A 13,467-nucleotide genomic window follows, 5' to 3' on the forward strand; every position below is an offset into this window, starting at 1 on the left:
TCAGGTGGGCAGGGTATAGATTACGATGATACATGTTGCTAATTCGGATCTGATGCTACAGTACCTTCTAGTTTCTGGCAGAAATACTGTGGGCGGCTTAGAACACCCGACTGATGAGGGTAATTTTTTGTAGCGCAGCTGAAGGGTCGGTATGACTATAGTGCGTCTGTTAGTTTCCTCTGTATCTTTGAGATGTATCTGATCACAGCTTATTGTAATTGTAGAGGCAGGGATCGCCACTCGTAACATGCCTCGAATGATAAGATTAGAAAAGGCAGCTGATGTGGAAGTATTTTTTGAAGATGAGCTGGGTAGATACCATCTGCTGCAGAACACTGAAGGTAGCGGATGAAGATATGAATCACCATATTTTATTCTAATCAAATAGGCGGGGCCTTCTTATACCAATCTGGGTATGGATGCTTCAGTTTGCGCTCAGTAGTAAGCAGCCAGGCAAATTAAACTCGGCTAGCAAGTTCAAGATTCATTATAGTCGTGCATATCATTAATGACTGCTGTTACCAGTTCTCTCTATAAAGAGTTTTATTTCTCTGCTGAGGTGAGTTCCCGAATTTCTTTAAGCCCCTCTAATTTCATCAAAGTATTCAATGAAGGTAATGTTTGTATTTTTCGCCGGCATATTTGTAAGCACAGCTAGCTAGGTTGTTATTCACCAGGGAGTTGAGTGGCTTCTAAACAAATTTAAAAGAGTTCCAGGTTTGGTTAGAATTGGAATTTTCATGAGAGTGTTGCAAAAGTACGCGCATCTACATAGTCACGAGGAAAAAAAAATGATGATTCTGTGATTGAAATTCCTTTCCATAAAATTGCATTAAATCCAACTAGTACTCAATATAGATGTTTCTGTAATAAACTTCTTCTATAAAATTATGGTCTCGCGGTGTTTGTGGTCGCACTTCCTCGAAACAGCTCGATCGCTTTGTTGAAATTTTTGATGTACATTTGGTAGGTATGAGAATAGGTCGTAAAATATATCTGGTAGTTATTGGCCGAGGGGGCGTGGCAACACCCATATAAACTGGATTTTTCGTACTACATATCTCTGGAACTATTCATAGTAGAGTACTGGAACTTGGTATTGAGATATGTATATGAAATCAGTTCAATTCACTTGGAGAAAAATTGGAGCTTTTTGAAAAAGGGACGTGGTGCCTTCCAAACGTACGTATACGTTTACATATCTCAGTATGAATTTATTTATAACTCTTCTGTACGTGTGTTTTTGAGTGAGCTCCTCCTAAATAACCAAACTGATTTTAGCAGAATTTTTTGAGTGTGGTTCTTGAGTCAAGCTGTTACTAAAATTGGTATTTATGATCCAATTTAGCTTGAATTCGAGACGGTGAGGGCAATAGGGCGCTGGAGTTGAGTTATTACTAAAAATCGTCAATTGAGAATAAGTGCATTGAATGTCCGATTTCGTCGGCCTGCTGCAGCACAGAGTATGTTGAACTCGCGTGTATTCTGATTGGACAAATGGATGTGTGCCAATATTACTATGCATTAAAGTATCACTCGGATTTATTTATCCAGTGGCCAATCTCAAGTTACCTCTTTGATAAGACATTTTAGTTATTTAGTCTGAAATAAGTATATGTATGCAGGATTTCTGCGATACTAATCTATTTTGACATTGCCACCAACCATACTATACAGATTCAACGAAAGATTCACCATCGAACCGAATCATTGTTGAAGCCAAAGCGTGAAGAGGAAAAATGTTTTCAAATTTATTTCGTTGTGCGATCAACCGTACTATGAAATGCCAGGTCATTGGAAAATTTTAAAAACCTCCCTACGGCACCATCATCTTAGCATATATATGTGCCATTGGAAGTCGGGAACGTGAATTGTTGGTGAAAATGTCGGACCTAAATGTTTCAATAAACAAAAAAAAAAAAAATGATTTTGGGCAGGACGAAGTTCGCCGGGTGTGCAGTATAAAAAATTACTTTCTCCATTGAGATGTTTTCTTTTTAAAATAGAAAAATATCTTAGGCACTCCGCATATTACGCGTCACATCATAGGAACTGAACCCGCGATGACTCGATTTCTGCACACCTGCGTGCCCTGCATAAGTCACCAGCTAATAAACAAATACCACACATTACCACAAATACAATAAGAAGGTCCTTAACATTGCCAAATACATTCTCGACCCAGTGAATTTTCGCTCACGAATCTGAGGTATGTTCCAAAATATTACCATCGCCTTTCGCATTGTAGTATTGTAGTAGCTGAGCTTTCACAAGTAGTGCGCGTCTTTACCTTCCATTTCTTGTGATAGTTGCAATTCCTATATTTTTTATCTTCCTCTAAACTCAGTTTGTACTGTGGCCATAGGTCCTGAAGTCGCGGTAGTTGCAGTATCTATCTATGTGGGTGGTATGTGTAATATTGTGTGGAGCGCCGCTGTCGGTGCTGTACGTTATGATGATCACTAAGTGATAATAAACGCCCTCTAGTCTTTTAAATCAAGTATTTTTTTCACCCCTGGCCACCATACTAATATCCCGTAGAATAGTATTGGCCTAATAATAGCCGGGAATAGCTAATCTGAAAGGGTAGGCGAAATGTCTAATGTTTGTACAAAATTTGCTGTCCCGTATGATTGGCCTTGGTTGTAGGATGGCTAATTTAAGTCTGCTGAAATGGAATGTTGTATTTCCTAATAATTAAATAGTACCAGGTCAGTTTTGACTTCGCTTAAGCTCGGTCACACTTCCGCTCCCCAGCCGCCTGTGGGCTTCTGCGTCTGATTTCCTAGAGACATGAGAGCCACAGATGATGATTGTAACGTCAGCTGCATTAGCTGTAGCATAGCTGCTTGTAAGTAGACATATGATAATGTGTAACTTTCTTTTTGTAGATCTTCTTGTGTAAACTTAAAAAAAAAAAAAACATGACAAAAAATTGTGTGTTACAAACTTGCTTCAACATTTTTTTTTTTTTAGTTCCAAAATGTGTAGTATCTCGCGCAAAAACATGGCACTTCATTCAGCAGAAAATTTCTGTGCGTGTAAGCTCAAAAGTGTCTCATTAATTATTCATAACGAATACTTCCATTCAACTAATGGCAATGCATGCAATACATCACACCTCAAAGTATGTGCATACGTATATACATATGAGCTTTTAAGCATCGCTTTAGCTCTTACTCTGCAATGCGACAAAAATCTTAAACGAACAAAATTTGTTCGGTTTTATCTTGATGCTGCCAACGTTGTTATGCCATTGCTATTTCCACGCAATGTTTGTCAACATACTTCATGCTTGTGGCATCTTCAGCAATGCCAGTGATGCATTTCCTTGGAACAATGGACAGCAAGTCTTCTATTTAGTATGTAGAATGTATAAAATAAACCCAAAGTTTGTTTGCAGTTAGCCTCACTAAAACGGCGGTAAGATAAAGGCTAAAGTGCGATTGTCACACAGTTAGCTTGCATTCGGCCTGAACCATCTTGCACTCGTACATTAAATGGACAATTAGTCATACGTGGCAGTACGCATGTCACTGTTTATGCGTTTACGCGTCGATTGTATGTGTGCTTTAAAGCATTTAAGTGCACAAGCTATAAGTAACACCTGTTTGCATTCGAAATGCATGCATAGAGTGCATTTAATTTCTGATCTTAATGCAGCTCCTTACTTTAATCCACACATTATCTGAAATTTTAGACTACATTCACTTGCGACACGAAGTATAAATGCCCAATATGGCGCGGAGGTAATGCAAGTTTGTTGCTTAAGTCTTTTGTTCGGCTGAGAAAAGGTAGTAAAATTTCGTTTGCAAATAACGAGAGAAATGAAATCATCGCAAGCCATTAGTATGTGATTAGTTATGCTAGCAGGTGTTATTCGAACTGTAAAAAAATACATTGTTGTTGTTGTTGATGGGCCATGCAACATTGCAGTTTAGAGGCGATTACGTACAAGACACGAAAGCCTGGCTGAGAGAGTGAAAGGAAAGCAAAGCGCTTGGCAGTTTAGCATAAACACGCGCGTAATTGCAAGTTATTAACAATTCAAAAGTTTTTGAATGCTAGTACATAATAAAAACATGTGCAAACGAGACAGTTAACACAAGCAAAGGCCTTACAAAATCGTACGAATTTAGCATAATTAAAGCGACGCACATGCTTCAAATATTCGAGACACTGCTTTTAGGCATCACGTACATTGCACTGCTTTTACTGCAGAATGTGCTGGCTCGGAGGCAATTACGCGCTTTTCATTTGATTCCACTTTTCTGCATTAATTTAATTTTAAACCACAGACAGCGCTCTGTCTACATTTTCTTGTGCTAAATTTTTCTGTATATTTTTTTTCACTTACCAGCCCCAAAGCCGCAGCTTACCTGCTCGAACGCTCGCTCACTAGTTCGATCGTTCAAGTCAATGCGACTAATAGATGCAATTTAATCCGAGGAAAATAACTTGCTTTAGTGAAAAAGCAAAAATAAATATAAAAAAGCATTTCAACAACAAAAACGCGACCACACGAATAAATATATGAAACATAAATCAATGCAATGTTGGATAAGCGCACGCTCCAAACTCTTGGCCGCCAATAAAGTGGCTAGATCGCGATCGTGGCAACCCGTTCAGCTAACATATACATACATACTCGTACTTACTGATTTCACATGATGGTCCCGTCCAGCCAGGCGCACAGGCACAAGTGTATTCGCCAATTGGTGGTATCTGTTGCAGTCGATGGCCTATCGAATGATGCGAATGCAGTAGATTGCTCGTGCCAGTACCGCTGCCAATGCCACCACTGCCGCTGTTGTGATACTGTTGTAGTTGCATTAACATGGATGTGGCTAGCGCTGGATTAGCAACCCCTCCACCACCGCTAGGTAGCAATTTAGCCGCCGCAGCAAGTGCATTCACGGCGCTCGTGCTATTTCCGCGGCCATCACCCGCACTGCCACTTGGGCCGTCCATCGTGCCACCTGTACCAGTTGGTGTTGTTGTTGCCGTCGCAGTGCTGCTTAATCCTGCCAGTCCTAGCAATGAATCGCGTCGGCTAACTGGTTTACCCATGGCTGAGCTCATGCCGCGCATCGAACGATATGTCGGCAACGTTGTTACATTAGGTAGTGTTGATTCCTGTACGATTCATTGGACGATGGTCGGTTGTTTGTTGGTGGTTGTGGTTTGTATTGTTGTGAATTTAACAGATGTGTGATGTGTATTGCATTACAGAGGGGACGCATAATTTTGTTGTTTCATAATAAAGTTCAGCCATGAAATTGCGCAGCATGAAATGGCAGCGAAAAGAAAATTATTAAAAACGATAAAATGGTATAAAAAGATGAAAAGAATGTAAAATGGTTTTATTGAGAACTGGTCAATTGAGTAAAGTGCATGAAGTAAATTCTTATAAACTTGAAAGCTTAGAAATAAATATTACTATGACACATACATACAAACATATATCAGCGTCGTACATTATGGCATTCTTTGACCAATAGTAAGGGTTATAGAGATATTACCCTAAGAAAAAGATAGGAAAAGCTGAATTTTTGCATAAACCTTTCTTACCGTTAGCGATTTTTTTTCTACTGTGACAATTGATCACACGTACCGGCACATGAGTCGAAGGGGACTTGCTTAGACTAAATTTTCAGAAAATTTTAGTAATTTCTTTGGAATGCAAGCGTAACGTTCAAATATAATTCTCATAGAAATATTTATTTTCCTTACATACCCCGCAAACATATTCTGAACGTTCAGGAGTCCTAGATAGGTAAGAAATATGAGCATCAAAAACAAAAATTTTTTTACTCTTATATGAATCGTTTAGGATTCATATATGATCCAAGCTATGAGCCAGTACCTTGTGCCAATATAAAAACGAAAAAGATTTGAAATTTATATCTAAATTTGTTTATACAGACAGAAATTGAAAATAAATAGAAAAAAAAATTAACAAAATTTTTGTAGCTGCAGCTGCTGCTATTAAATGAATACGGGCAACAATTTTTTAAATATTTTATTTTTCGATAATTTTTTATAAAAATATGGTTAATTCTACAACAAAAACCCAAAAATCAGAGTTCCAAACCTTGTGCAAAATTAAAGAAAATTCTGCAAAATTTCATTCAAATATTGCACTTTTTTAATTACGCTCTCTAGAAAAAAGTGGAATATGCAATTTTTTAGGCCATTCAATTTAAGTATAACAATGTGCAGGTTTGAGTTAGCTAGGATTTACCATTGATTGTTGGCAATTTTTTTATGTTGGTGGTGTCGCTCATTTTCTCCATATAAAATGTTTGATAATTTTTTTATATGGAAAAAATGTGCCACACCATCAACAGTCTCCCCGCTAATTTTCAAAGGTTGGGAGATCAATTTGAAGGAGAATGTTGAATATCTAGGACTCAAATTAGATTGAAGCTTATGCAAACAAGCGTTCGAAATCCTATGGGGATTAACACCCCGTATTACATATTGGCTTTACACTTCTGTAGTCAGGCCTATACTACTGCAATACTTGTGTGGTGGCCATAAGGGTCGTAGACAGGATTTTTTTTGGGAGGCGGTTGTTCTGGCATGATTTTTTTTAGTTTAAATTTTATTTCAACATGTGNCTAAATTTTCAGAAAATTTTAGTAATTTCTTTGGAATGCAAGCGTAACGTTCAAATATAATTCTCAAAGAAATATTTATTTTCCTTACATACTCCGCAAACATATTCTGAACGTTCAGGAGTCCTAGATAGGTAAGAAATATGAGCATCAAAAACAAAAATTTTTTTACTCTTATATGAATCGTTTAGGATTCATATATGATCCAAGCTATGAGCCAGTACCTTGTGCCAATATAAAAACGAAAAAGATTTGAAATTTATATCTAAATTTGTTTATACAGACAGAAATTGAAAATAAATAGAAAAAAAAATTAACAAAATTTTTGTAGCTGCAGCTGCTGCTATTAAATGAATACGGGCAACAATTTTTTAAATATTTTATTTTTCGATAATTTTTTATAAAAATATGGTTAATTCTACAACAAAAACCCAAAAATCAGAGTTCCAAACCTTGTGCAAAATTAAAGAAAATTCTGCAAAATTTCATTCAAATATTGCACTTTTTTAATTACGCTCTCTAGAAAAAAGTGGAATATGCAATTTTTTAGGCCATTCAATTTAAGTATAACAATGTGCAGGTTTGAGTTAGCTAGGATTTACCATTGATTGTTGGCAATTTTTTTATGTTGGTGGTGTCGCTCATTTTCTCCATATAAAATGTTTGATAATTTTTTTATATGGAAAAAATGTGCCACACCATCAACAGTCTCCCCGCTAATTTTCAAAGGTTGGGAGATCAATTTGAAGGAGAATGTTGAATATCTAGGACTCAAATTAGATTGAAGCTTATGCAAACAAGCGTTCGAAATCCTATGGGGATTAACACCCCGTATTACATATTGGCTTTACACTTCTGTAGTCAGGCCTATACTACTGCAATACTTGTGTGGTGGCCATAAGGGTCGTAGACAGGATTTTTTTTGGGAGGCGGTTGTTCTGGCATGATTTTTTTTAGTTTAAATTTTATTTCAACATGTGTTGATTAAAAGAAAAATATTGATAAAAATAAAATATTTCACACAAACAACAAAAAATATAATTGATAATTGCATTGCCTGAACATTTTGGCATTGTGCTACTATGAGAGTACGGCCGAGTAATCATAGTCAACTTATGTACAGTAGTCGAACAAATTATATTGCCTACAGATTTGTTCGCATTTTGTTCCTGTTCAAATTGCTCTTTGGCTCTTTTGTGGGAACGCTCTTGACATTATAGTATTTTGTTTGTGCAGAACTAAATCGAAACTGCGACGCGTTATCGATCCCTGATTATTCACTCAATAACTCAACACCGTATGAGCCATATGTAAATCCCCTTTCTTAAAATTTCAGACCTTTTACTCAATTTGTTAAAAAATATTTAAGTGAAAGGCATGGCAATTTAAGAAAAATCAATTGCTTAGCTTTTATGGGTCGTACTAGATCCCTCTACTCCTGTCTCTCCGGAACATAGGTTCACTAGAGTGACAAATCTCAGCAGGTCTGGCTCCATCTTTGACAGGAACAAGGTTTAGTTGACGGTAGTGTAGTCGTTTGAACATTTCAAAGCTGAAGGCGGTGATGGTATTCTATATACAGCACTAATTAAGAGATGCATTGATAACAACATCGATCCCCTGGTCTGTTTATTTACGGCTAGTTATTCTTGGGAATACATACATACTGACACTTGGAGAGAGGTATCAGGCTTATTTATTCCTAAATTGGGAAATCGGCACCCAGACTTACCTAAATCATACAGACCCATGAATTTAACCACCTTCAGTTTGAAGACCATCGAAGAGGTGAAACATTTTAAGGATAAACTGAGATACTCAACTTTCTTTCGCAATATTCAGTTTGCGTATATCAAATTGAAATCGATACATTCTGCCTTACAGTATCTGATTAGTAAGATCGAAAGGGTCCTCGACTTTAAGGAGATTAAGGTAATTACTCAATCAAGGGGCCTACTGATCTCTTTACTTCAAAGAAGTATAGATTTATCTACTGTCGGATGCATCAATACAATACTTCGTGGGCGTTATACTTCTTTCTAAGGCAACACTTCCGTGAACATCTGAAAGGCCTTCTTTCTCCCCTATTCTGGTCCTTCATGAGGAAAGGCCAGAAGGAAGAACAGAACAGGAAGAGGATTAAGTTGCTGCAGCTCTTCGCGTGTTATCTGATTGGAGCGCTCAATATAAACCCAAAAAAAGAAAGTACATATAACTCGAATACTTCAACAAACTTTCATCTCATATTTTTGTCCAAGCAGAAGAAGCTTCGACGAATTTGAAAATTTTCCACACCGAAATCTGTGTGTGTGTGAAAGCTGTAACGGATAATCTTGGAATTGGCACTCACCTTTTTATCTTGCTTCTATAAAAAATTATTCGCCATATGAATATGCGTTCACAAATGAACAGAGAAATTTCATCTCACGACCCCTTCGCACTACTGCAGAAGAGGAACGAGTACAGGATGGTAGAGTCTAGACAACTTTGCCGCAGTCAAATTTCAGCTGAGACAACCTCACCCCAATCGCAACGCCAGCAAAAATCGAGCAACCGATTCCGATAGAAGAGAATGGAATGGAATTGCCTCTTAATAAAAAAGTCAGAAAAGGTGCTTGAGAGGGTAGCAAATCAGAATGCAGCCTGAAAATTCTACCAGAAAATAAGATACATAACAACCAAATTTTTCCCAGACTNAACCCAAAAAAAGAAAGTACATATAACTCGAATACTTCAACAAACTTTCACCTCATAGCACCTCCAAGCAGAAGAAGCTTCGACGAGTTTGAAAATTTTCCACCGAAATCCTGCGAGTTACGCTCCTTGAATATTTTCTCTAAGCTAGGAGGACTAAGATGGGCTTGGCTCACTACCTGGCTGAACCTAAGATTTACATGCGAATCTAAGCTATTAAAAACTTGGCTTAATCAGCTTTAGGAAAGATTAAGATTGAGAAGCTGTAACGGATAATCTAGGAATTGGCACTCACCTTTTTATCTTGCTTCTATAATAAAATTATTCACCATATGAATATGCGTTCACAAATAAACAGAGAAATTTCATCTCACGACCCCTTGGCACTACTTCAGAAGAAGAATGAGTACGTAGAAATGACTGGCGATAGAGTGTAGACGACTTTGCCGCAGTCAAGGTTCAACTGAGCCAACCTCACCCCAATCGCAACGCCAGCAAAAATCGAGCGAACGATTCCGATAGAAGAGAATGGAGTGGAGTTGCCTCTTAATAAAAAAATAACAAAGTCATAAAAGGTGCTCGAGATTGTAGCAAATCAGAATGCAGCCTTAAAATTCTATCACAAAATAAGATAACAACCAAATTTTTCCCAGACTGTTTTTTCCANAGCTTCGACGAATTTGAAAATTTTCCACACCGAAATCTGTGTGTGTGTGAAAGCTGTAACGGATAATCTTGGAATTGGCACTCACCTTTTTATCTTGCTTCTATAAAAAATTATTCGCCATATGAATATGCGTTCACAAATGAACAGAGAAATTTCATCTCACGACCCCTTCGCACTACTGCAGAAGAGGAACGAGTACAGGATGGTAGAGTCTAGACAACTTTGCCGCAGTCAAATTTCAGCTGAGACAACCTCACCCCAATCGCAACGCCAGCAAAAATCGAGCAACCGATTCCGATAGAAGAGAATGGAATGGAATTGCCTCTTAATAAAAAAGTCAGAAAAGGTGCTTGAGAGGGTAGCAAATCAGAATGCAGCCTGAAAATTCTACCAGAAAATAAGATACATAACAACCAAATTTTTCCCAGACTGGGACTGTTTCAAGTAAAGACAAATATGTGAATTTAGTCCAAAGTACACTTTAGGAATGAAAAAAAAAACGCAGTCCATTGTAGAGGTAAAATGTTTTTGTCGCTCCGATATGGCTCTGTAAAAATCGAAAACATCGTCTAAGAGCCGTGTAAGATCAAGGATACTCCTAGAAAAGGCGTGTCGCGCTTACTTGGAGAAGGAATCAAAAAAGTGATCTGAACGGTGAACGAGAGTAAGGTAAAACGCCTTCTGGCCACTGTTGTTAAATATACATGGCTTTGAAGAATTATCGTAATCTCCACTAATAATGTCAGCAGCTGAAGAAAGCAGAGACCAGTGTGAGCTAAATCGGCAATGAAAAACTCCATCAATAAGATTCTAGAATTATTCCATTACATATGTATGAGTCTTTGGGCATACCTAGCAGAATCTTTCAAAGCAAAATCAATAAATATTTATACCCAAACACTACAAAACATTCTATATAAAAGAACGAAACATGTTTAAACACCAAAGAACGTTAAAATGTACATTAGGGTGGTGCAAAAATTTATGTAAGAAAGTAAAGTTGGTATTTTAAAGCTCTCACTTCCTTGGATTATTCTGTTCCCCAAAAAATATTTAGATGTCGCTCAAAGCGCTTAAAGTTTTCCATGAATTTTATATGGGGGAAAACAACTTTTTGTAGAAATGGTATAGAAGAGTTAAAAATAAATAGTTTTCTAACAGAAAATCCTGTTTATCTGCNGATCAAGGATACTCCTAGAAAAGGCGTGTCGCGCTTACTTGGAGAAGGAAGCAAAAAAGTTGTCTGAACGGTGAACGAGAGTAAGGTAAAACGCCTTCTGGCCACTGTTGTTAAATATACATGGCTTTGAGGAATTATCGTAATCTCCCCTAATAATGTCAGCAGCTGAATAAAGCAGAGACCAGTGTGAGCTAAATCGGCAATGAAAAACTCCATCAATAAGATTCTAGAATTATTCCATTACATATGTATGAGGCTTTGGGCATACCTAGCAGAATCTTTCAAAGCAAAATCTATAAATATTTATGCCCAAATACTACAAAAAGTTCTATGTAAAAGTACGAAACATGTTTAAACATCAAACAACGTAAATGTCTACATTAGGGTGGTGCAAAAATTTATGTAAGAAAGTAAAGTTGGTATTTTAAAGCTCTCACTTCCTTGGATTATTCTATACCGAAAAAAAATAAACCCCTACTTTTTTATTTTGAAATCAAAAAATTTTTAGAGGTCACTAAAAGCGCTCAAAGTTTCCCAAGTGTTTTATTGGGGGAAAACCACTTTTCGTAGAAATGGTATAGAATAGCTAAATATCAATATTTTTCTACGACAAAACTCGGTTTATCTACAGGAGATTCCCAAGAGTAATACCCAAAAGTTTATTTAACCATTTTTAAATCGCAACTATAATTTATAGGTCCGCGAAAAACCGACAAAAACTCCGAAAAATGCAAAGGGATCGTTAGTATTAAAAAATGGTTAAATAAACAATTGGGTATTATTACTGAAAGTATCCTGAAGAGAACCAGAGTTTTCCGATCGAAAAATATTGATTTGCAAGAATTCTATACCATTTCTACGAAAAATTTTATTTTCCCCATATAAAAATACATGGAAAACTTTGAGCGCTTTGAGCGACCTCTACATATTTTTTGATTTCAGAATAAAAGATAGGGGAATAGGTTTTTCCCAATTTTCAACAATTCTAGCGGGTAAGAGCATTACAATTCCAACTTTGCTATTTTTGCAGCACACTAATGTACGTGCATGCATACATAGATACATATGTATAAAGAAGTATCATAATAATCCTTTAATAACTATACAAACAAGTAATCATATGAGGCACATCCAAATCAAGCACATCAACTAGCATATTTATTTACGTGCATAACGACATATTTATGTATGTTAGTTTGTATGTTCGCTTTAAGTTATCTACATTTTGTACTCACTTTGAGCGTGCAGGTTCCACCGTTTTTGCATGGCTGCGTCGCACACGGATGCTCCACGATTTCGCAACGTTCACCGNTTTTCAAGAATTCTATACCATTTCTACGAAAAATTTTATTTTCCCCATATAAAAATACATGGAGAACTTTGAGCGCTTTGAGCGACCTCTACATATTTTTTTATTTCAGAATAAAAGATAGGGGAGTAGTTTCCAATTTTGAACAATCCTAGCGTGTAAGAGCATTACAATTCCAACTTTGCTGTTTTTGGACCACACTAATGTACATGCNACTCACCTTGATCGCAGAGTATGCCTCCCCAATTGGTATCGCACACGCATTTCCAGGCGCTGCCATTACACGAACCATGCTTGCAACCAGGATACACCATACACTCGTTGCACAGTGGACCGCGCCAGCCGCGACGACATCTGTAAGAGTGGTAAAAGCGAAAAAAAAGAAATATTAAAAAATAAAGCAAAAGACATAAAATTATTACACGTAAAGAGTTATGCTATTTTTTGCGCGTACTCATTTAAAGGCCAAGGCTTAGTCACTGTACACTTGAGGAAAGATTGCAGCCACAAATGTACTGACTGAGCCCCCAAGAGGCGAGAGGATGTCCCCACTTAGATGCTACGAAATCGATTATGCGATGTCTTTATGCGTGCAACACATCGAGTATGCTACAACAGCCACAACCGTCAAGAGCGCCAGTAAAGTTGGCGGCAGAGCAGTGTCCGAGTTTGCTGCAGTCTACAGACTTTAAGTGAGTTTAATATTAATTAATCTTAACGTGCAACTAAATTAACAAGCAAACGAATCGAATCATGCAAAAAATCGCGGAATGTTGCTTACGCCCTTCCGCTCTCCGTAAGCCAGGATAAGATGTATTCAGTTATGCCGGCTCTGTGTAGCATTAACTTACGAATTTGCACTTGCCGCATTCGTTCTGCATATCCTCTGTCGTGCAATACAAAGGTAACAATGATAGCAACAAAAAAAAACCAAAAAGAAGCTCAAAAACGTTTTACCTCTACCTACAACTTATCGCGGCCAGCGTAACAGCCGCCA

General features: G+C 37.3%; 1 protein-coding gene across 1 annotated transcript; it reads right to left on the bottom strand.

The window, feature by feature from the left end:
- Positions 1–4,628: 4,628 nt before the first annotated feature.
- LOC108378838 (protein serrate-like) lies at positions 4,629–12,824 on the bottom strand (the record flags this gene model as incomplete). The annotated part of the gene is made up of 3 exons (XM_017635148.1): positions 4,629–5,136; positions 12,397–12,485; positions 12,691–12,824. Coding segments are annotated over 3 exons (730 nt in total), but the record flags the coding sequence as incomplete, so codon positions are not given.
- Between the last annotated feature and the right edge of the window lie 643 nt (positions 12,825–13,467).

This window comes from Rhagoletis zephyria, unplaced genomic scaffold (genome assembly GCF_001687245.7).
Source record: "Rhagoletis zephyria isolate East Lansing unplaced genomic scaffold, Rhagoletis_zephyria_1.1 Rzeph_scaffold_15067, whole genome shotgun sequence".
Lineage (NCBI taxonomy): Eukaryota > Metazoa > Arthropoda > Insecta > Diptera > Tephritidae > Rhagoletis > Rhagoletis zephyria.